Source organism: Palaemon carinicauda, chromosome 9, assembly GCF_036898095.1.
Source record: "Palaemon carinicauda isolate YSFRI2023 chromosome 9, ASM3689809v2, whole genome shotgun sequence".
In the NCBI taxonomy this organism is placed as follows: domain Eukaryota; kingdom Metazoa; phylum Arthropoda; class Malacostraca; order Decapoda; family Palaemonidae; genus Palaemon; species Palaemon carinicauda.
Window position 1 is genome coordinate 144535211 of NC_090733.1, and position 25652 is coordinate 144560862.

Consider the following 25652-nt stretch of genomic DNA (forward strand, 5'->3'; position numbering starts at 1 on the left):
GTCAAAGTAGCGTAATGCCCTGTCTCACTCTCATATCAGTCTCCCCCATCTTAAGGAAGGCTGCACGTCAGGTAAATTATCACCAGCACAACCGCTTCCACCGACAACTTGCAACGGGACCTATCTTCGAAAAGGAGCAGGACTACAATTGCCTTTCAATTACTTCTCCAATGGCTTTTTCACAAATTACTATGACCTCTATGACTCCGCCCTCTCATACTGGAAGCCGAGGGATAGTTTTTACGTGGATAGAGAGTTATAGGAGCCTAAAATTGTCATCCTTGCAGCCCTCTGTAGATGCACCTTGTGGCTTGCTCACCTCCATGACAACCAATACGGGATTGAAGCTACTCAAAGTTATGTAAGGCACACAATATTTTAGCCAGGAATCAATCCTGATATAAAGAAACACAGTAGCAAGTTGCGACACCTGCCAAAAACTTCTACTCAGTCAGCAACAAGAACCTTGCAAATGTGATGAATACCCATCAAGTCCTTTCTTCAATGTACCTTAGAAATCCTTTCTTGTTAAAGCCGAGACTCTCAGGCACGCCTGTAGTTGTTACAAGGACACTTGATAACCGCAGCTAAAATCGCCAAAATGTCTTCTTTGCAAAGTTAGTGTCCCATTCCATTTTTCAATAAAGAACTTTAAGCAAATCGCTGAAATTTTGTTGTGTAACCAGGTTACCATTTCTCTGTATTACTCTCAGTCTAATGGACACGCAGAGTCTACAGCAAAGGCTGCCAAACAATCATCAAGTCCACCCAATCCAGGAATATACATTGTGAAGCCTTTAATATATAAGACTGTAAGAGCTCAGGAACACGTTGACCACGGATAGACGCTACCCTGCGCAGATTATACATGGTTACCCTATCTGCACCTGTATTCTGGCTTACCCCCCATTATTCACAGATGAGCTGTAATCTAAGACTGAGGATTACAACTACAGCTGTTGTGCTGCCGCCCACAATGACCAGGCCAAGAACCTTCAAAATTCACATGTTTGCCTCTCTAATCAAGCTCACCATCGGCCACCAAGATACAGGACATCACCAGGCTATGATGGGACATCAGCAGCATCATAATGGGCCGCAGCAGGTCAAACCGAGTACAAGGCACACCTCTCTAGTGGTTGGGTATGGTTCTGAAACCGCAGACATTTGCGTCTACTACCTAATATGAGCAATAACACTTCTGGTCAATTCATTGTCTCCTAACTTTGGTCAGGAAAGAGAGCCATCATTTAACCCTTTTACCCCCAAGCTATTTGGAACTGTCCAACCCTTAACCCCCAGGAGTTTTTTTTTTTCAAGCACATTTTGCTGTACAGTGAACCCTCGCTACTTCGCGGTTCGACCATCGCGGATTCACCACTTCGCGGATTTTTTTCATAACCCATGTATATACATATATCGCGGATTTTCCGGAAATTTCGAAAATACCGCGATGTGACCGATGGTGCGAGATTGGAGAAAGTAAGGAAAATTGAATCATGATTGATTTTCAATATAAATGAAACTTTGAGGAGCAACAAAGATATCATTTGTTAGAGAGATAGAGAGAGGTAAGGAATGGGAGGTAGTGAAAAGTAGCCCACAGAGAGAGAGAGAGAGAAGTAGAGAGTGAGAGAGAGAGAGAGAGAGAGAGAGAGAGAGAGAGAGAATGAATCAGCTGTTGTAATCAAATGGCGTGTTTTTGTTTCGTGAGAATTTCATCGCCACGACTTTAACAACAACATACTGTACTGAACTTTACAGTATTATACAGACTACTGTAATATGATAAAGTAAAATATTTGTAATCTATTTTATATGAAATGGGGCTATTTTTTTTTGTTTAAAATTTACATTTACGTATGTAAAACAATCTCTCTCTCTCTCTCTCTCTCTCTCTCCTCTCTCTCTCTCTCGTAAATTGTTTTCCTGCTTTGCTACGTATGTATGATTTTATATAAATACGGTAAATAATATTTGTAATAACATATTTTATAAAAGCTTTTACTGTAATATCATTATTTATCACTTTCATCATGCGCGTTAAATGCCTTCGTTTGTTTACTGAGCGTACTTTATGACGCTGTCGTTTCAGGTGGCGTCATAAAGAAAAACATTTCATTTGGAAGTCCTAAGAAAAATTAAGTAAAACATTGGTAATAACAAAATCAACATACTGTACTGAATAATCAATATAATGAATGCAAAAACTAACCTATACACATATGTGTAAATGCGTTTGTTTTTTCATTATGATCAGAGATAAACGAAAACATAACATTGGTTGCCATTTTTTATCATGCTTTTTGGCGTGTTTAGGAAACGCATGATATAAAGTCGCCTTTAATATTTGTGCCTGTTTTAGTTTAGGGTACTGTAGTATATGCATTAAGTGTTCTGTACATTAAAGGGTAGTTTGTTAACAGTACTACGTACAAGGGAAGGTTTTAAAAGTCTGAATATACATGTTAAATAGGTAAATATGGTGTCACTACTTCGCGGATTTTCACCTATCGCGGTCGGGTCTGGAACCTATCTACCGCGATAAACGAGGGTTCACTGTATATATTTTTGAAATTGCTCTAACAGCCTTAATTTTTGTCATAGAGAGGTCAGGTTGGTCTCATTCTTTTGGAAATTGCCTGAAGTTTCTCAAAAAATTATCAAAAATATGCAAAAAAAAAAAAATGTGAATAGCAGTTTTTTGCAAGGACGTACCAGTACGTCCATGGGGGTAAATGGATGAGTTTTGTGAAATGTACCAGTACGTCCTTTGGGGGTAAAAGGGTTAACATCCCCAATACCCGTTGTTCATCTCGACTCGCTCAAAGGTGTATAGTTATCAAGTATCATATTGTACATTACTTACAGCTTACATGCATCCATGGGTATTTACCTTATTGATTTACAGACGAATAGACTTGGGGTCTATTGTTGCAGCAAATGGTGGAGTGGAAGCAGATGTACGTCAGAGAGTGAATGAAGGTTGCAAAGTGTTGGGGGCAGTTAAGGGAGTAGTAAAAAATAGAGGGTTGGGCATGAATGTAAAGAGAGTTCTGTATGAGAAAGTGATTGTACCAACTGTGATGTATGGATCGGAGTCGTGGGGAATGAAAGTGATGGAGAGACAGAAATTGAATGTGTTTGAGATGAAGTGTCTAAGGAGTATGGCTGGTGTATCTCGAGTAGATAGGGTTAGGAACGAAGTGGTGAGGGAGAGAACGGGTGTAAGAAATGAGTTAGCGGCTAGAGTGGATATGAATGTGTTGAGGTGGTTTGGCCATGTTGAGAGAATGGAAAATGGTTGTCTGCTAAAGAAGGTGATGAATGCAAGAGTTGATGGGAGAAGTACAAGAGGAAGGCCAAGGTTTGGGTGGATGGATGGTGTGAAGAAAGCTCTGGGTGATAGGAGGATAGATGTGAGAGAGGCAAGAGAGCGTGCTAGAAATAGGAATGAATGGCGAGCGATTGTGACGCAGTTCCAGTAGGCCCTGCTGCTTCCTCCGGTGCCTTAGATGACCGCGGAGGTAGCAGCAGTAGGGGAGTCAGCATTATGAAGCTTCATCTGTGGTGGAAATGTGGGAGGTTGGGCTGTGGCACCCTAGCAGTACCAGCTGAACTCGGTTGGGTCCCTGATTAGGCTGAAGGAACATAGAGAGTAGAGGTCCCCTTTTTGTTTTGTTTCATTGTTGGTGTCGGCTACCCCCCAAAATTGGGGGAAGTGCCTTGGTATATGGATGGATGTTAACATTCATCCTATACCAATCCCTATACTTTTTGTATGACCACCATCTCGATTATGCATCGTGGCAACATTGTAATTATAAGTGACAACTATCATTGTCTTCCCTGTCTATTTAATAAAACTGTAATGTAGGGGACATTAAAAGTTAACAAATTGGAGCTAATTATAAGTACATGAAATGGGTCTGTTAGAAAATAAATGTATAATTGAAAATGGTATAAAAAAAAAAATTTGCATAAAGACATTATCTAAATAAAACACTGTACTTGCACACAAAACCCAACTTAAATAAAAACCCTGTCAATATCCTCTAAAGCAATTCCTACCTCCTGGATAGCCGCTTCCCCAATTGTCAATTTCAATATTTTCTGGGAAACTCCAACTTTTCAGAGCCCTGTCTCGAGCAACCTGGAGAAAAAGAATATTTAGAAAGTTTATATCATGATTGAAATTTTTCCAGCTAGTTTAAATAATTGACTAAAAACTAAATTAAGAACCTTTCAAATATCTTTAAAATCTAAATAAAACTTTCTTGTATATGTATGTTGAGCCTGAGGGAAGTTTAAAATACAAGACTGGAAAACATGAGAGAGCACTGATAACCAATGTAACAAAGATTATGATATACAGGGTGGAAGCAAAGGAGAATATTTAGTATGGAAAACCACAAGAACAAAGCAGAAGATACATGGGAGAAAGAATCCGATATGAAAAAGGGCCACATAGAATATTGCAAAAAATTGGGATTGGATATATAAATTTGGGCCATTTAGCAACAATATGTAACTGACAAAACCTGGTTTTTACAATCTAAGTAAAAAAGAAAAAAGGATGTGGAAGAGGAGGTAAAGTAAGAGTCTTAAAGTTGGGGGCAACTAGGCCTGATGAGATACTGTACTATAGACAGTAAATTAATGCCTAAAGTGAACCATAGAAGGTGCACTGACAGCATTTCAACCCCTTGTAGGTAGATATTGCCGGAGGCAACTGGATGAATGCAATGCCAGTTTCAAATAGCGTGAAGCTTGAATTGCAAAGCGCACAATGTTATGATGTATATGTATATATATATATGCACTTCAAACCATTTGATATGGATAATTTAAAGATTCAGAAATGATAACAATTTGCTGAGAGTTGTGGAAGTGAAATGGATAAGTGACATTAGTACTGATAGGAAAGTTACCCGAGATATAGTGTGAAGAAGGAAAATGACTAATAAAGTTTGGCCATGTGACAAAAACGGGAGAAAGGCAATCACTTACTGTAATAAGAAATATGGAAATACAATAACAATGACAGTGAAGGAATTTCTAAAACATAAAAGAAAGGAAATAAATAAAAAAGTAGACCATATGGGAGTTCATGAAAAGCGGTGCAAGATAGAAGCAAAAGAAATCTTTATAAACCAACCCGTGTACGGCAAAAATTAAATTAGATATTGATGACCCTGGTCAAATGTACTTCAACCAGACCACAGAACCATATTCCTAGGCAAAGAAAGATGACCAAAACGACTTGTCATCAATAAGCAAACGTTGGAGGAAGTATATACAAAAGGCTTTAAATATCTGAAGACAAGTAGGAATGGATGAAAACAATATCTTTTCAGTAATTAGTTTAAATGCATTTTATAATTTCTCTGGTATTGTATTTATGTATTGCAAAAAATTTCTGGAAAAGTGCATGTAAGAAATTCTTAAAATTTACAAGATTAATCATTATTGGGCAGTTTAATCACTCACATATAAAAAACACTAGTCTTATAAGACAGGCCTAAGAAAAATGACACACATAAACAAACAGAGAGAGAGAGAGAGAGATTGCTTGTGTGGGCTAACCAAGACAAGTTATAGACAACTGAATTCAAAACATTTTCAAATACAGTATTTCTATTGTTTAATATTATCCTAACAATGAAAACATAATAAACTATGCATATCATGCAGTACCAAACAAAAGTGACTGACTAAGCAGAAATTATTGAAATATTATTCTCTCACACTCTCTATAAATCCAAGGAATATGCGAATTTTAGGAGAGCATATGATGGAATTACCGCAGCACTGTATATATCACATAATAGATTAACCAGAAACATACACATAACTTGATAATACAAATATGACAAATTCGGAGATAATTTGTATTTTTCCTAACCATACAAACCTTAGCTATTTACATTAGGTTTACCTTTTAGCGTAGCTAAAATGACGAGCCAATAGTTTTTAACGAGAGTTAACTACCCCTGCGCTAGTTAGCGGGGGTAGGGGAAGGGATATCTTGTTACCCCTCCCCCCCAACACACCGGTGATTTGCTTCACTTCACTTAGAGGTAGGACTTGACTTGGGGGCCAGGGCTGGCGGGCAAATGTGTGTAAATAGCTAAGGTTTGTATGGTTAGGAAAAATACAAATTATCTCCGAATTTGTCATTTGTTCCGTAACCGAAATACAAACCATGCTATTTACATTGGGTGACTTACCCCTTAGGAAGGGTGGAAAGTCCCCAACCTTACTGACTTCAGCTTTGCCCGGGGACTCCGTCCCTCAGTGAGTAGCACTTGAGAGAAGGAGCCCCTGCACCTCACAAGTTCCTTGCTTCGCCAGGAACAAGTGGCCTACATAAGTTGTGTGTGGAGGAAAGTGTGATTCATCCTATGAAGTTGACCTTGAGACCTTTAGATAGGAATCTAGGATAGGACGTTCCCAATACCAACTCGTCAGGGTATGGGGGACGCAACAGTATTAAGCTTAATACTAGGAGCACAAGGAAGCATGGGTTACCTGCAGAGGTCGAGGTCAGCTATGCGAGGACCAGGATGCTGCTTCCCCAAGAGAGGGGAGAATGAAGAAAGAAGTAAGGGTCAGACATACAGTGAACCCTCGTTTATCGCGGTAGATAGGTTCCAGTCGCGGCCGCGATAGGTGAAAATCCGCGAAGTAGTGACACCATATTTACCTATTTATTCAACATGTATATTCAGACTTTTAAAACCTTCCCTTGTACGTAGTACTGTTAACAAACTACCCTTTAATGTACAGAACACTTAATTGCATGTACTACAGTACCCTAAACTAAAACAGGCACAAATATTAAAAGTGATTTTATATCATGCATTTCCTAAACATGCTAAAAAGCACGATAAAAAATGGCAACCAATGTTTTGTTTAAATTTATCTCTGATCATAATGTAGAAACAAACTGGAGGTAGAGCTTTGCTTATTACCCAGACATATTTCCCATACTTTTCCCTTAGAACTACATCACATCTTCCTACTTTAGATATATAGATATATATATATATATATATATATATATATATATATATATATATATATATATATATATATATATATATATATATATATATATATATATATATATATATATGTGATTATATATATATATATATATATATATATATATATATATATATATATATATATATATATATATATATATATATATATATATATATATATATATATATATATGTGTGTGTGTGTGTATATATATATATATTTATATGTATACACATACATACCTACATATATACATAAATACATGCATACATATATATATATATATATATATATTACAGTATATATATGGGTTATGGAAAAAATCCGCGAAGTGGTGAATCCGCGATGGTCGAACCGCGAAGTAGCGAGGGTTCACTGTACTCTTTCATTCACGCAGACTAAAACCGGGTAACAACGCCCTCAACCTACTGCTACTTGTCCATAAAGGAGCCTGAGGTTAGACCAGCTGTTGTGCAGCCACCACAGGGCCAATAAAAAACGTATCGAGGCTCCTGTGGGTCACGTCCTGCAGGTAGTGGGCTGTGAAGGTCGTCTGACGCTTCCAGACCCCAGCTTGAAGCCCCTACGTCACAGAGAAGTTTCTCTTGAAGGCCAGGGACGTAGCAACACCCCTGACGTCGTGTGCCCTAGGGCGACGTGACGGAGCAGGGTCTGGATTCAAGGCGTGGTGGATAACCCTTCGAATCCAAGCCGAGATGGTGTTCCTGGTGACCCTCCTCTTTGTCCTGCCTGTGCTTACAAACAATGCTCGCACTTGAGGACGGACTGCCGCTGTTCTCTTCAAGTAGTACCTCAGACACCTCACTGGACACAGTAGCAGCTGGTCTGGGTCGCTTGTTACAGAGCGGAGACTCGCGATCCTGAAAGAGTCGAACCGAGGATCCGGCACTCCAGGATTCTGAGTCTTGGCAACAAACTCAGGGACGAACCTGAACGTTACCTTCCCCCATCCCCTTGAATGGGGGATGTCGTACGAGAGACCATGAAGTTCACTAACTCGCTTGGCCGAAGCTAAAGCGAGCAGGAAAGCCGTCTTCCAAGACAGGTGGCGATCGGAGGCCTGGCGTAATGGTTCGGAGGGAGGTCTCTTAAGAGCCATGAGGACCCGAACCACATTCCAAGGAGGAGGTCTCACTTCTGACTAGGGGCAGGTAAGCTCATAGCTACGTATAAGTAGAGAGAGTTCTAGCGAGGAAGAAATGTCCACGCCTTTCAGCCTGAAAGCCAAGCTTAAGGTTGAGCGATAGCCTTTCACTGCCGAGACAGAAAGGCGCATTTCCTCCCGCAGATATACGAGGAAGTCCGCTATTGCTGGAATAGTGGCATCGAGTGGAGAGATAACCCTCCCACGACACCAACCACAAAAGACTCCACTTCGCCTGGTAGACTCCCTCAGAGGACTTTCGCAGGTGCCGAGACATTCTCTCCGCAACCTGTTGCGAAAAGCCTCTATCCGTGAGGAGACGCTGGACAGTCTCCAGGCGTGAAGCCAAAGCGAGGCCACGGCCTTGTGAGGGACGTTGAAGTGTGCTTGTCTGAGAAGCTCGTATCGTGGAGGAAGTTCCCTCGGGAGCTGCAGAAGGTCCGGGAACCATGCCGCGTGATGCCATAGCGGAGCTAGCAGAGTCATCGAACAGTTGACCGATAGTCTGGTCCTGTTGAGCACCCTTCTCATCAGACAGAACGGTGGGAAGGCATACACGTCGATGTTGTCCCACCGTTGCTGGAAAGCATCTTACCAGAGAGCCTTGGGGTCCGGGACTGGGGAGCAGTATAGAGGCAGCTTAAAATTCAACGCTGTCGCGAACAGGTCCACGGTCGGGGAACCCCACAAAGTCAGGACTTTGTTAGCTATCTGAGGATCCAAAGACCACTCAGTGCTCACTATCTGCGAGCACATTCTTCTTGCCAGGAATGAAGCGAGCTGATAAGTGTTATCGAGTGGACTTCGGTCTACCTCAAAATCTCTACTGCAAGATGGGATAGCTGCTGCGAAAAAGTGCCTCCCTGCTTGTTGATATAAGCCACTACCGTGGTGTTGTCGCTCATCGCCACCACGGAATGACCCGCTAGGGTCCGTTGGAACTGTTGAAGAGCCAGAAAGACGGCCTTCAACTCTAGCAGGTTGATGTGCAGGCACTTTTCTGATTCTGACCAAAGGCCTAAGGTCCTCTGGTTCAGAACGTGCGGCCCCCCCCCCCCCTTTCTTTTGACGCGTCCGAAAACAGTGTCAATTCCGGGGGGAGGAGGAGAAGACTCACTCCCTTTCGCAGGTTCTCGTCGACCAGCCACCACCGCAGGTCCGTCCGTTCCAAAGATCCTATCGGGACCTGAACGTCCGAGGAATCGGATCCTCGATTCCACCGGGACTTGAGCCGCCACTGTAGGGATCTCATCCTGAGGCGGCCGTTTGGAACCAGGCGAGCCAGGGAGGACAGGTGACCTAAGAGACGCAACCACGATTGGGCGGGAAGCTCTTCTCGCCTGAGGAAGGGTTCCGCCACCCTCCTCAGCCTTGCTATCCTGTCGTCTGATGGAAAGGCTTTGTGGAGATTGGTGTCTATCAGCATGCCTAGATAAACTAGTCGTTGGGACGGCTGCAGAGAGGACTTCTTGAGGTTTACCATGATCCCCAGATCCTGGCAAAGACCTAGAAGCCTGTCTCGGTGTCGGAGAAGGGTCGACTCCGAGTCTGCTAGGATCAGCCAGTCGTCCAGATAACGAAGGAGACGGATGCCGTTCCTGTGCGCCCAAGATGAAATCAGGGTGAACACTCTGGTGAACACCTGAGGTGCTGTGGAGATACCGAAACACAGCACCTTGAACTGGTAGATCTTGTCGTCTAGGCAGAATCTCAAGTACTTCCTGGAAGACGGATGGATTGGGATCTGGAAGTACGCGTCCTTTAGATCCAGCGTGCACATGAAGTCTAGGGGTCTCACCGCAAGTCTGACCGTGCCCGCTGTCTCCATGCTGAACCGAGTTTGCTTGACAAACCCGTTCAGAGCCGAGAGGTCGATGACAGGTCTCCAGCCTCCAGACGCTTTCTTTACAAGAGTTGACTGAAGAAGCCTGGGGAGCCGTCGACGACCTCTTGGAGAGCATCCTTCTTGAGCATGGTCTTGACTTCTGCCCAAAGGGCCAGCCCCTTTGCCGATCCCGTGGCATAAGAGCTCAACGACACTGGATTCGCTGTCAGGGGAGGTTGAGACGTTATGAACAGGATGCGATAGCCTTGGCCGATCACTGAAACCGTCCAAGCATCGGCCCCGTGTTGCTGCCACCTGTGCAAGCAACGTTGAAGGCATCCCCCCACAGGTGGACACGTGGGGGGACTGCCACTCATAGTGTTTGCATCCGCGGCCGCTCCCTCTAGGAGTCTTGCCTCCCCTGGAGGACTTACCGCCCCTCTTGACCTTGGCTGGAAAGGGCTGGGGCTTAGACACCACTTTCTTAGCTGCCGGTGCCTTACGAGGCTGCTGCTGCTGTTGCTGCGGAGCTGGAGGCTTATAGGGCCGAGCTGTAAGGGCCCTATGGAGGAGGGAGTCCGTGCTAGATTTCCTCCACCTCTCAGCCATTCGCTCCATATCCTGGGGCTCCAACAGATTCTCCCCAAGGAGGGAAGCATGTCTGAGCCTACAGACATCCACGGCGGGGACCTTCGGGTGAAACCTATCGGTCACCGCATCGCGCCGCTTCAACACCGAGTTGGCCCACAGGGTGGTGACCTGGTGCGCCAGGAACTCGATGGAGCGGGTGCCCGAGAGTAAGAAGGTCTCCAGGGCCTTCCTGTTGTTCTCCTTAGACAAGTCCTCGGAGCGCAATAGGATGCCCAGAGTTCCTAGCCATATATCCAGCCACGAAGTGGCCTGCATGGCGCACTTCGCGACCTTCTCATGGCTCTGGATCTCCAAAGCCGAGAACAACACCTGCCAGGCGGAGAGCTTCTCGAGAGGAACTCCCTTAGCCAGCTCTTCTACGGAGTGATGGAGAGGAAGAGCGAGACTAGACTCACCCAAGATCTCAAAATACCTCCTCTGCTGGAGACAAGGAGGTGGGATGAGTTTGTTCCTGGCAGAGGAACGACTGGAGGAGGCAAGAATCGCGAGTTGGGCATTGGCCCTGGCTCTGGCACTCTTCAATCCCCGAGACCAGGGCAGAGCCGCACTGGTCTTAGGGGCCTTCTGAACATCGAACACTTGGTCCAGGACCGTGTCCTTGCCTTCTCGGGGGGCGATCACGGGATCCATGAACCCATTGAGTTGCCTCATCAGGCTCAGGACCTGCCAGAAGGCATGTTCAGATTCCTGCTGGTCTCCTCCTTGCGGGCTGGCAGCTAAGTCTCCCGTCCCCGGAATCTCTTCCTGGGGCGAAGCGTGGACGTTCTCCCGGGGAGCAGCGGGTTCCTGGCGAATCCTTGAAGACGATTTCGGGATGGTCTTGGAGTTCTTGGGTTCCCTCCTGGGAGGGATACAGGATCCCAACAAAGAGGTTCGGAGAGCCCCTTCCGCGCAAGACGATTCTCCTCCATGAAGAGAAGGCTCCCCCCTTGGTGCCGAGGTGGAGACTATCACCTCACTGGACTCACCCGAGGACGGAAAAGCCTCGTCCACGGGAGAAGGAGAAAACGCCTGCGAAGGGGATGGGGCCTTCCCGACAGACCTCTTAGGAACCAACTTCTCCCTGGGGGAAGTCACAACGAAGTCCACTCCTCTCTTTCTCTTCAGCGGAGGTGATGCAGTCGTTGGCTTGTTCCCGTGATCGGCGAGTGCTGGCTTCATAGCCTTCACTAACGCCCGCATCAGAGAACCAAACCAAGTCTATCGCTCCACGGACACAGAGTCCGAAATCCCCGCTGGAGGGAAGGGGATCGGGCGATCCTTCAGAGTGGACACCACTGGACCTGCCTGAAAAGGAAAAGGGGAAGAAAGATGCACTGACCTCTCTGAAGTGTCTTCCCTGTCCTGCACAAGGGTCCTGCGCTTTGGTGGAGGCGATCCTAAGCGCGGTCTGGTGACACGCGTTCCTGCTGCTGTCCCGGGCTGCGAAATTCGGCGCGAACGGTCGCGCAGGCGAGTGGGCGTACAGGCGAACAAGCGTGTGGGCGAGCCGGTGAACGAATGCGTTGGCACGTAGGCGAGGGAACGCGTTGTCGCGAGGGCGAACGAGAACGCTCCGAAGATCACTGGCGACGTTGGTTAGGAGACCTGTAGCGCGTGGGAGAGCGATTGCGAGCAGGCGATCGGTGGTGCGCTGGTGAACGATGGCGCGTTGGCGAGCGATACGCGTAGATCGCGCAGGCGAACGACCGCGCAAGGGCGAGCTAACAGAGGGCGACCCATGTCCTTCCAGATCTTCTGGGCGACGGCGCGTTGGAGAACGCTTGCGCGCAGCCGATAGGTCACGCGGGTGGTCTGGAGATCGCCGATGTTCAGGTGATCGCTAACGCGCAGGAGAACGCTGACGAGCAGGCGATTGTTGAATCGCCTGTGATCACTGGCGAGCAAGAGGGCGACGCGTGGAATCCTGCGAGGGAACAGTCGGCGCAGGGCGCAAAGGCGAACGCTCACGAACAGGAACAGGAACAGGAAGCGCGTGGGCGTATGTGTGTTTTAGAAACACGCGCTGGAGAACGCGAACGATGTTGTGCAGGAACAAGCCGAGGATCGCGAGGGCGCTCAGGAGACTGATGGCACGCAGGGCGCACAACAGAAACTGCAGGATGTTCGGAGACCACAGGGGAGCGCTGGCGAGCAGTGGGGCGATGGTCCTCAGAAGAGCGCTGACGAGCAGGAGAGCGCCTGTGCGCTCGACGGGCGAGCAGGGGAACGCTGGCGCGCTGGGCGCTCATCAGGAACAACAGGTTGAAGGATGTCCTCAGGAGAGCGCTGGCGAGAAGAGGGGCGATCATCCGGAGAGCGCTGGCGAACAGGAGATAGCAGACGAGCAGGAGAGCGCCTGTGCGCTAACACTGCACGCGTAAGGGAAGAATCCCTTTGCCCCGAAGGAACCGTCGTCCGTCGGGTGACGAGGTCAGGTTGCTGAACATCTGCCCCAGAAGTTGAAGGTCTGGAAGGCGTAGGAGACCGATCCCCAGAGAGGTCTAAGGAAGCTGGAGCTGCAGGCTGTTTACGGCAAGGAGAGTCCCCTTCGAAGGAAGAAGGAGAAGATCCAAAAAGGCGCTCTTAGCACCCTTATAAGGAGACGGGAGGCTCTTGCGACGCAGTGGACGGTGAGCCTTACGGCGAAGGCGGCCACAAGGAAGATCGTCAGGACCATCAGTCCTCCGAAGGGGAGTCTCAGTCAAAGCACTCCCCTTAGAGGAAAGCTGGACAGCAGAAGAGCCCGTAGGACTCCCTTCCCCCTTCGAAGGATGTACGGAAGGGGGAGGAGAGCCGTCAGTACCAACATCCACAACTGCACCTGCAGAGGATTGACCCGCCCCGTCGGAAGCCTCTGTCACCACGACGTTGACGATAGACAGGATCTACCTCTGCTATCACCGGCGACTGCTTAACGGCGGCCCCCAACTGGACAAGGTCAATCAGGGCTACCCTGGAGGGCAAGCCCTTAAGCCCCAGGGAAGCCCAAACCTGAAAAAGATCATCGTTAGACAAAAATTCATCAATAATCTCCCCTGGAGGAGGAGGAGGAACCGCCCCGCTATGGGAGGCGACGCCCTCTCCCCCAACCCAAGGTCGGGAAACAGAACTAGGGCCTGCGCTCCAACCCGGCCGACTCTCCTTAGGAGCCGAAGGAGGGGGAGCTTCGGAGGAGGTTTGGGCGGCGAAAGAAAAATCCCGAGAACCTTCCTCCTTCAAGGCAACCCCGGAAGGAGAACGGTCTCTCTTGGACTTCTTACGCCGGCAGCCAAACCTCTCCCACGAGGAACAGACCACTCCCTGCACTCACTACACTTATTTTCCTGATCACACCGTCGGCCTCAACACTGCGGGCAAAGGGTGTGAGGATCAGTGTCCACGGCCGACATAAAAGTACCACAAGGGCGGCCGGCAATTCCAGGGCACGTACGCATAGTAACAATAAAGGTGGTCAACTTCTAACACACACACACAAATTGAAAGAAAAAGCAGAAAAAGATTAAAGGCTGTCAACGAGGACGATGGACAGACACATCTGTTCATCGCCAGAGCCAAAAGTGAAGTGAAGCAAACTAGCGCAGGGGTAGTTAACCCTCGTTAAAAACTATTGGCTCGTCATTTCAGCTACGCTAAAAGGTAAACCCAATGTAAATAGCGTGGTTTGTATTTCGGTTACAGAACAAATACTGTATATAAAATAAGAAAAATAAACTTTTATGGAATTTAACTTACCTTGGCACAAATACTAGCTGCAGACACACATGGAAATAGAGAATCGGCTTTCTTCGCAACAGTTACTTTCAATGTAGGGAAAATTTCCTGCAGCTTTGCCTGGTTAACATGAAAAAGTTTCAGTTCGTTACCTTTCACAATTAGCGTACAGTAAAATGTAAAGACATTATATAATTAAATATCAGTATCTATAAGATTCAAAAGTTTCAAATACAGTACGTCAATAATGTCCCATCAAAGCATACACAGGCTGCTAAAAGGTTAATATTTTCACCTAACAAGCACAGCTCGGCCCCAATACAGTAGTTCAAACTTTATCTACTTTCTCATTTCCCAACTGATTTTTTTTTTCATCTAAAAAAACCATTTGAAACAATTTTATACACAAAAAGATGTACATGTGAAATTCTCTCAGGAATTAATTTCTTTTAGATGTACACTTTTATCAATGTATATTAGTTTTAAAGGTCACTATTTTTCAAATGTATGTTTAATCTTTGCTAAAGGGTCATGTACAAAATATAGGCTATAAAATCCTTTATTTTTTTCATGTTTGAAAGACAAAAATCAGTCAACATATGAAATGCCTAATATTTATTTACCTTGAAAACTTCCTATTTTGAGAAATCAGGCTTCAGTTTTTTTTTTTTTTTTTTTTTTGTAGATTGATTAAATAGACTTTAGTATGCAAAGTATGGACTTTAGGCTGTAATTTTGTCTCACCATTTGGGATCATAAGGACATAATCAGTAGTAACTCCTTTGTTTAAATCCAAATATTTCATCCCCATATGTACCAAATGCACAAACATAACCAAAACTGGCTAACATAATATAAACTCATCTCTATTTTTCTGAGCAAATTTTATGCCTTTTATCATTTATAGACACTTTATGCATCTTTTAGCATAATTATAACAAAAATTATAAATATATAAATGAAGACATAGATACATGAAAAGTATCCATAAATATACAATTCACAAATAATGACACTTTTGAATAATTACTCTTTTCAATTTAATATACATTTTGAATATATATCTAATGTACACTGGCATCACGAACTTCTGTTTGGTTGACCATGTTGACGATGTCAGTTCCAGGTCGGTTAGTGAGGAAACCAGGCTAGTTTTTTTATAATTTTAACTTATTTCCCATGTGGCAAATTGTTTTAAATTATGAAAAAGTAATATAGGAAAACAACAGCTTTGCATAATTTGGCAGTATATGAAGAGCCTGGTCTTGTAAACAAATACCGTGCGGCTTCTTGACCACATGGAATCAGCAACTTGCTGCCTAGAACGCTGGAGAGAAACAGACCATTGCCCACCTGGTGTGGCCATCCAGAGCCCATGGGAGTCTCTTCCCCATGGATCAAATCTCTGTAGAAAGGATTGGGTTACTTAATTGAGCAAGAGCTTGAGTTGGGAGGACTGGAGACAAATGACATTAAGTGGGGTCTCGCCCATTCATGAGGTCATTCCATCCAGACAAAGGACCACATTCTTCGTGGGTGTGAATGGGAACCCAATCTGTACAAATTTGGACCTCTATAATGTAATCAGGCCGTAAAGCCGTGGATACAATAAATAAAGCTCAAATTTCTGATGCTCAACTTAATACTGTTAGCCGATCTGATTAAATACTTTTCTTTTAAAAGAAAGGGGCATTTAATTTTTGTAATCTCACTTTGTTTTCCAAAATCTCTCCATCCCATATTTATCCTTCTTTTAATTTTGGTCTCATGTCCTGGGGAAACACTACTGTCTGACCTAAGCACGTAAATTCATTAACAATCTTTAAAGGTTCGTTTATAACCCTTATTTGTTGCCTCTGCATTTTCATCAAACTTTATCTAAGTTTTACTCACATTCATTTTCAGCCCTACATTTTTGCTTTCTCTATTCAAATCTTCCAATACCTTTTGCAATTCCTCCCATGATTCAATAAATAGTACTATGTTATCTGCAAATCTCATGTTTTTAAGATATTTCCCATTAATCCTAATTCCTATATTTTCCCATTCTAAATTCTTAAAAATTACTTCTATGCACACTGAATAATTTTGGAAAATAATGTCTATACACATACAGTATATACATTTACACAATCTCATGTTACTACTCATGAAATGTTCTTAGCATTGACAAAGAGTTGTTTCTAACATGAAATTTCTTACAAAGTATCAACTTTAGGAACATTCCTACTGGATAATTCTCAACTAAATTTTCTTATTTCGATTAGAGTTTAATGCAATTTCAATTCCTCAAAGATAATTATCATGACATTGTTTTTCACTATCAAGAATCTTTATCCAACATCTAGAAGAGAATTAACTAGGAAATTTGCATTTTAAAGCAATAATTCTATAGTTGTTTGCTACCATTCATTTTACCCACCTCATACTTTTCTGGAGGTCCAACTGTATCCACATAAACTTCTGACACCTGTACCCCAGCAGCTATTGCTCTCTTGATAAGATTTATGGCTGAATTATGCGATACTTCATTTAGTGACACCTTTGGCCTAGTTTTGTGGGAATAAAGTGGGAAGCATATAAAGAAAATTTATAGAGTAATAGTACAATGATATCACAAATTTTAAAAGCATTTTCTATTTTTCTTCACGATACAAACCCAAGTACTTTAATAGAAGAATGATTTCTGCCTATCTGGAACAGGGCTCTTCAAATTATAACAAGGTGTCGATAGTTACTGGCAGGTGGCAGGGAAGTCCTGCCCCTCGCCAGCACACTGAGTAGTCACTTTAACTTCCACCTAGGACAAATACTATAAAGTACTTGCATCAACATTCTAGCCACTGAATAACGGAATGACCTCTGTACCCAAAGAGAGGGGAAAGAAATCAGGAAAAAGGCCAGACATCTTGCCTCTCATCCTAGACTTATGTCATGGCCGCTATCTTAACGAGATACTTTTTGTCCTATGAAGGAGAAGGTTAACTAAACAGCCTGCTGAGCAGCAACAGCGGGTTCCAATGAGAATGCAATAAAGGATTAGTAAATACACTGCACTCCAACAGATAGTGGGTCGTGAAGGTTTTTTTTCCAGACTCAGGCTTCAACACTTCACTCACCGATAGTTTTTCTTGAGGGCTCATGTAGAACCAATCCCTCTGACTTCATAAGCATGACCGGATTCTTTCAGATATTTAGCTAAAGGAAGATTATGTTCTAATCATATCTAGAACCCAGAAAAATATGGTATTCTTGGAGATTTTCTTTTTGAGTATACCTACATTAACAAAAAGGTTTTATAGCTATGGTCTGACTGCCAGCATCCACTTCAGGTAGAGATGTAGAGCCTTCACAAGACAGAAAAACAAGTCCTTCAAATTATTGGCAACATCTTCAAGGGATGAAATAGTAAAAGGTTCAAATCTGTGATACTGAACAGAAGAATTCTGCGTTTTTGTAACGAACTGTGGAAGAAAAGATAAAGGAAAACTTTTTTCATCCCTTTGTATGTCTTGTGGAATATAAAATGTAGACTCAAAATTATATTTTTCATTTGTATTTTTTTGTTTTATAAAGTCTGCTGATTTATTAGCTCCTGAGTTATCTTATTTTCTGGAAGTTAGCAAGAACAGGATCTTTTAGCACTTGTTGGAGAATTGGTAATGTTACTCCAGAATGTAAAAGTGTTTGTGGTACTGTAGCTCAAGTCCAGCTGATTACTGCCCTATTTCCATAACTTACACATTATCTTATGTTTTTTCAACTCTTGGCAAAATGTCTAAATGTGTATGCTGAAGGTAATTATAAATTACGTAGTTTTCAAATTGGCTTTTGTAAAGGCTTTGGAACATGTGATGCCCTTCTTAAAATCTCCAATTTTTTTTCAGAAATCCCTTGGTTGTGGTCAAAAAGTTTGTATAATTATCCTTGATATTAGTGCTGCCATTGACAGTGTCAATCATGACCTTTGTTTTCAAACTCAAACAGTTGGGAGTAGGTGGGTATATTCTTAGCATCATATACTCCATTATGTAAATATGCTTGGGGTAGCTCAGGTTCAGCTTATTACCCCAATTTCCATAACTAACATACTGTCTAATGTTTTTTAATGTCTTTTGACAAAATGTCTAAATATGTATGCTGTTCCCTGTGTCTTTAACTCTATATAGTATGACTTTTTAAATTTCAGGTGTGATTCTTGATAAAAAATTTATTTTGAAAAACACATTCAGTCTGTTTCTTTTTGCACAAAAATGTGACTTATTGATAAACCCTTAAGATTTTAAATGATCAATCTATTCTGAAAAAATCTTAATTTTTTTAATTTTGCCTTCTTTCGAGTACTGTATATTCTCTGGTCTTTAGCTTCCGAATCGCATTCCAATTTGTTGGCTAAGAACTTGCCTTCTATTAAATTTCTTATTCCTGATCTAGATATCAATCTCTGGAACTGTTGTTCACTAGTTCTTTTGCATGTTGCACAAGATTTTTATCATTCTAACCACCCTTTGAATGCATATCTTCCCTGACTGTACCATACTGTATGTAGTACAAGTTATGCAGTTAATTCTCTGAGATACCTTCTTCGTTATAAGGCTCAATATTTCACAGTATTCTACAAGTTTCAATCCAGCTGTGACCAGATTGTGGAATGATCTTCCTAATCGGGTACTTAATCAGAGGAACTTCAAAAGTTCAAACTTGCAGCGAATGTTTTCCTGTTGAACAGGCTGAATTAAGTCCCTCTTCATAGTTTATAAATGACAGATCTATTTTAATGTTGTTACTGATTTTATATTTTATATAATTTATTTATTATTTCTTATGCGGTTTGTTTATTTCCTTTCCTCATAGGGCTACTTTTTCCTATTGGACCCCTTGGGCCAGTAGCATCCTGCTTTTCCAGCTAGGGTTGCAATACAGCTAGTAATAGTAATTGTAACTACAATAATAATAATAATAGTGACTGGTGTCCCGTCTGCCTCCCTAAGGTCAATGAACTCTAGGATGAGGGCCAAAACCTTGATGAAAGTTCAATTTGCTTCCGGATTCTCTGTTTCCGCCATGGATGGTCCACTACCAGCTGCTGATGGGTCCAAGGTGACTCTGGACTCCTTCTCCCTAGGTTTTACTATTGTGGGTAATGGACAGACAGCTCTATTATTACCCAACTGTTGTCTTCGTGAATTGTATCCTCGACAGGTTCTTCCCAAGAGATGGGATATTTTCTAACTTCGTACACGTCGTCTCCTCGCTAGCCGGAGGAGCATTTCTGAATTTTCAACAAAGCCAGAAAGAAGTGTTCTAGGATCTTTTCTCTTTATCCTTCTATTACAGTTGTAAGTCATAGTCTCCTCCCAGGATGGGAAGGCAAGTCTTCCTGGTCCCAGCTAGACCCTTCTTGTAGGGAAGAGATGAAGAAGAACTTAAAGTCGTGAACGGCTGGGTTGTTGGGCCTGATCACGAATTCCTGAAACTAGGTGACTGAGATCTTCTATCCTCCACAATGACTTGTGACAAGCCAATAAACACTGGTTTGTACTTGCTTAGCTGGGCTAGTATTGTAAGGGTTTTAGCGAGATTGCTTTAAAGACATGTAAACCTGCAAAATTTTCCCTGCGGCCAGACAATTCTCGAGAAGAGTCCAGACCTATGTTCTAGCTGAAAACTAGTATCGAATGCCAAGAAACAGGAAAATGGTAAAAAAGGAGCAAAGGCTTAGAATTCAGCGGGATGGTGGATGGCATCCTCAAACGCTGCCAACAGATTGGTACTAGGGAATGCTGGAAGATTCTCGTTAGGTGAATGGTGAGCTGGTCAAGCGTTGGAAATGACCTGGAGTTAGAAGTCTTTCTATCAAGTAATCATGCAGGAAGCAGTAACTACTGCCACTTCAGTAAAGTCTTAACAGCCATATCCAGCTGTGCTGAAAGCATACTCCTATTAAAGGATGAGAGTTTGTATTCAAGAGTTTAGGAACAAATTAGTATTTTAGAAAAAAAATAAAAACTTACCTTTTATACATTGATGTTGATATGTACATAGGGGAGATAATTTCTAACGACCATCCAATGTAATCTGCATTTTCCTTAATCTTGTCAAAGATTTTTTCTCTTTGTTCCTCTGTTAATGTTTTAGAATCTGCAACACCTTCCGATTTGAGAACTTCATGCTTAGAAACAGGACAGTAACATATTCCATAGACCATTGGACCTGAATTATAAAAATGTTATTTTTATTAATAAAATAAATTTTTGAATATACTTACCCGATAATCATGTAGCTGTCAACTCCGTTGCCCGACAGAATTCTATGGAGGGATACGCCAGCTATCACAATACTAGAAGGGGGTGTATTTACCAGCGCCACCTGTGGCCAGGTACTCAAGTACTTCTTGTTGACACCTCCTCAATTATTCCTCGGTCCACTGGTTCTCTATGGGGAGGAAGGGAGGGTCGATTAAATCATGATTATCGGGTAAGTATATTCAAAAATTTATTTTATTAATAAAAATAACATTTTTCAATATTAAACTTACCCGATAATCATGTAGCTGATTCACACCCAGGGGGGTGGGTGAAAAACCAGTGTACAAGACTAAAGGATAGCTAAGTATCCCGTATTTCATATAAGCAGTTATCCACAATAACAATGAAATAATAAGTACCTGGTAAGGAAGTCGACTTGAACCGTTACTCTGCCTTTAATAAGATCGTCTTCCTTACTGAGCGCAGCGTTCCTCTTGGGAGGCTGAATCAACTCAAAGGTGCTAAAGTATACAGGGCTGCAACCCATACTAAAGGACCTCATCACAACCTTTAACCTTGGCGCTTCTCAAGAAAGAATTGACCACCCGCCAAATCAACAAGGATGTGGAAGGCTTCTTAGCCGACCGTACAACCCATAAAAAGTATTCAAGAGAAAGGTTAAAAAGTTATGGGATTATGGGAATGTAGTGGCTGAGCCCTCGCCTACTACTGCATTCGTTGCTACGAATGGACCTAGGGTGTAGCAGTACTCGTAAAGAGACTGGACATCTTTGAGATAGAATGATGCGAACACTGACTTGCTTCTCCAATAGGTTGCATCCATAACACTCTGCAGAGAACGGTTCTGTTTGAAGGCCACTGAAGTAGCCACAGCTCTCACTTCATGTGTCCTTACCTTCAGCAAAGCAAGGTCTTCTTCCTTCAGATGAGAATTTGCTTCTCTAATCAGAAGCCTGATGTAGTAAGAAACTGAGTTCTTAGACATTGGTAGAGAAGGCTTCTTGATAGCACACCATAAGGCTTCTGATTGTCCTCGTAATGGTTTTGACCTTCTTAGATAATACTTAAGAGCTCTAACTGGGCAAAGTACTCTCTCCAGTTCGTTCCCCACCATGTTGGACAGGCTTGGGATCTCGAACGACTTAGGCCAAGGACGGGAAGGAAGCTCGTTTTTAGCCAAAAAACCGAGCTGCAAGGAACATGTAGCCGTTTCAGATGTGAAACCTATGTTCCTGCTGAAGGCGTGGATCTCACTTACTCTTTTACCTGTTGCTAAGCACACGAGGAAAAGAGTTCTTAATGTGAGGTCCTTAAAAGAGGCTGATTGGAGCGGTTCAAATCCTGATGACATTAGGAACCTTAGGACCACGTCTAGATTCCAGCCTGGAGTGGACAACCGACGTTCCTTTGAGGTCTCAAAAGACCTAAGGAGGTCCTGTAGATCTTTGTTGGAGGAAAGATCCAAGCCTCTGTGGCGGAAAACCGCTGCCAACATACTTCTGTAACCCTTGATCGTAGGAGCTGATAGGGATCTTACGTTCCTTAGATGTAACAGGAAGTCAGCAATCTGGGTTACAGTGGTACTGGTTGAGGAAACTGCATTGGCCTTGCACCAGCTTCGGAAGACTTCCCATTAAGACTGATAGACTCTGAGAGTGGATGTCGTCCTTGCTCTGGCAATCGCTCTGGCTGCCTCCTTCGAAAAGCCTCTAGCTCTTGAGAGTCTTTCGATAGTCTGAAGGCAGTCAGACGAAGAGCGTGGAGGTTTGGGTGTACCTTCTTTACGTGAGGTTGACGCAGAAGGTCCACTCTAGGAGGAAGAGTCCTGGGAACGTCGACCAGCCATTGCAGTACCTCGGTGAACCATTCTCTCGCGGGCCAGAGGGGAGCAACCAACGTCAGCCGTGTCCCTTTGCGAGAGGCGAACTTCTGAAGTACCCTGTTGACAATCTTGAACGGCGGGAATGCATACAGGTCGAGATGGGACCAATCCAGCAGAAAGGCATCCACGCGAACTGCTGCTGGGTCTGGAATCGGAGAACAATACAAGAGGAGCCTCTTGGTCATCGAGGTAGCGAATAGATCTATGGTTGGCTGACCCCACAGGGCCCAAAGTCTGCTGCAAACATTCTTGTGAAGGGTCCACTCTGTGGGGAAGACCTGACCCTTCCGGCTGAGGCGATCTGCCATGACATTCATATCGCCCTGAATGAGCCTCGTTACCAGCGTGAGCTTTCGATCTTTTGACCAAATGAGGAGGTCCCTTGCGATCTCGAACAACTTCCTCGAATGAGTCCCTCCCTGCTTGGAGATGTAAGCCAAGGCTGTGGTGTAGTCGGAGTTCACCTCCACCACCTTGTTAAGCTGGAGGGACTTGAAGTTTATCAAGGCCAGATGAACTGCCAACAACTCCTTGCAATAGATGTGAAGTGTCCTTTGCTCCTGATTCCATGTTCCCGAGCATTCCTGTCCGTCCAGTGTCGCACCCCAGCCCGTGTCAGATGCGTCCGAGAAGAGACGGTGGTCGGGGGTCTGAACAGCCAATGGTAGACCTTCCTTGAGAAGAATGCTGTTCTTCCACCACGTTAGAGTAGACCTCATCTCTTCGGAAACAGGAACTGAGCCCGTCTCTAGCGTCATGTCCTTTATCCAGTGAGCAGCTAGATGATACTGAAGGGGGCGGAGGTGGAGTCTCCCTAACTCGATGAACAGGGCCAGCGATGAAAGTGTCCCTGTTAGACTCATCCACTGCCTGACTAAGCATCGGTTCCTTCTCAGCATGCTCTGGATGCATTCTAGGGCTTGGAAGATCCTTGGGGCCGACGGACAAGTCCGAAAAGCTCGACTCTGAAGATCCATACCCAAGGAGACAATGGTCTGGGATGGAACGAGCTGAGACTCCTCAAAATTGACCAGGAGGCCCAGTTCCTTGGTCAGATCCATAGTCCATTTGAAAATCTCCAGACAGCGACGACTTGTGGGAGCTCTTAAAAGCCAGTCGTCTGACGGAGCCGGACACAAGATCATGATACTGCTGCACAGTCTGTAAACTGTCAATCATGGGCAAGCGAGGAAGTACAGTGACAATCCGAATCTGTCTAGACTGTCTGGGTCGTACAGACAACTCCTTAACGGGTTGCTGAGGTTGCCGCACTGCGTCACAACAAGTCCCTTCTGTTGGTTGTTGAACGTCTTCCCCGTGACACATTGACTCCGTAAACAAAAAATCCTCTAACAAGGACTAAGCTTGGACTGCATGTCATGCAACACAGCTCAAGGTCTATGGGAGCAGGTGTGGTAACAGACGGGATTAGCGGCTGAAGTGGAACCATTACCTTCCCTGTAAGCATGTTATGCTTAAATAAAAGTCCATAAGAGGTTATGCAGCTAAAGGCTCCCTCCAAATGACAGAGTCCTCAAGGGAATATCAGAAGGAGGGAGAAAAGAACTTTCTCATCTACAGGGACCTTATCCTAGAAAAGCTAAGTTCTCTGAGTGAGGGTTCACTGGTGCAAAAGCAGCAGACTAGAAGGCAACGTTATGAAACTGCTTGACAGTCTAGTGAGTTGGCAACAACCCAAGATGTGTTGAGAAGCATGCGGTAAGGTATGCAGAGCATGATGTATGCAGAGTATGCTGTATGCAGAGCATGCTGTATGTAGAGCATGTTGTATGCAGAGCATGCTGAATGCAGAGCATGCTGTATGCAGAGCATGTTGTATGCAGAGCATGCTGAATGCAGAGCATGCTGTATGCTGAGCATGTAGTAAGCAGAGCCTGCTGTAAGCAGAGCCTGCTGTAAGGAAAGCAGAGCGTGTGCATGGCGTTTAACATTTCTCAGAAATTCCATGACCAGTGCTAGAGTGCTTTATGCATGCTTGCATGGGGTTTAAACCATGGTATGAAAATGGAGGTAAGGTATGCTGAACAGCAGAGTCAGAACGAGCTGGAACAACAATAGTTGTGGTTTCCTCTTCAAGACTCCGATGAGGGAACACCTGAGGCTCAGTCTGCAAAGGCTGAATAAAAGACAAGCAGAAGGAAGGCGCATGGGTGGAGGAGGCTGACTCCTAGCATGAGTGGTTGAACCCAAGGGTTGCGCTTGCTGAGCGGTTGGCGGAAGCGGAGTAGCAAGTTCCAGTTCCTGTGGTGTGAGCGGAGCGCGATGAGGAAGAGGCTGCGCAGAACAAGGTAAATGTCTCGCAAGCTGAGGCTCCTGAGGCGCAAGGCTAAGGTGTTGTGGTGCTTGCCTTGTGGAGGGTTGAGCTCGCTGCAGCGAGAGCTGAGGAGACTGACTCATGGACGGGAGAGGTTGTTGTACCTCAACCGAGTGTTGCATCACTGGTGGAGCAGCAAGTGGAGGTGGAGGAAGAGAGGTATAATCCTCCTGATCCCAATGTAAAGGTTGCCTTAAGGAAGGCGGAGGCTGAACACCACAGGGAACAGCAAACTCAGCACGTGGCTCAACATCGTACGCCTGGCAGGTGGAACTGCTGGCAGGTGGTACTGCGATCAGGCGGAGCGAGTGTAGGTGGAGGGAGTGTAGGCGGAGGCGGAGGAGCAACACTCTCAGCCCGACACTCACGCATCAAGTCCGAAAGCTGTGCTTGCATGGACTGTAGTAGAGTCCACAACATCGTACGCCTGGCAGATGGTACTGCGATCAGGCGGAGCGAGTGTAGGGGGGAGGGAGTGTAGGCGGAGGCGGAGGAGCAACACTCTCAGCCCGACACTCACGCATCAAGTCCGAAAGCTGTGCTTGCATGGACTGTAGTAGAGTTCACAACATCGTACGCCTGGCAGGAGGTACTGTGATCAGGCGGAGCGATCATAGGCGGGGGGGGAGTGTAGGCGGAGGCGGAGGCGCAACACTCTCAGCCCGACACTCACGCATCAAGACCGAAAGTTGTGACTGTATGGACTGCAGTAGAGTTAACTTGGGGTCGGCAGACACTAAGTTCTGCTGAGGTAAAGCCTTAACAGCAGAGATCTGTTGTGG

At 44.5% G+C, this 25652-nt stretch overlaps 1 protein-coding gene across 5 annotated transcripts in view; it reads right to left on the reverse strand.

Annotated features, from left to right (window-relative positions):
- The window catches only part of LOC137647227 (ribonuclease H2 subunit A-like), a 61279-nt gene that overhangs the window by 7307 nt on the left and 28320 nt on the right, over positions 1-25652 (reverse strand). For all 5 annotated transcript variants that reach the window (XM_068380594.1, XM_068380595.1, XM_068380597.1 and 2 more), the window contains 4 exons: positions 20399-20597; positions 16807-16933; positions 14406-14504; positions 4072-4153 (listed from right to left, as the gene is read on the reverse strand). In XM_068380594.1, coding sequence (XP_068236695.1) covers positions 4072-4153; positions 14406-14504; positions 16807-16933; positions 20399-20597 — 507 coding nt within the window. The remainder of the gene's footprint in view (positions 1-4071; positions 4154-14405; positions 14505-16806; positions 16934-20398; positions 20598-25652) is intronic.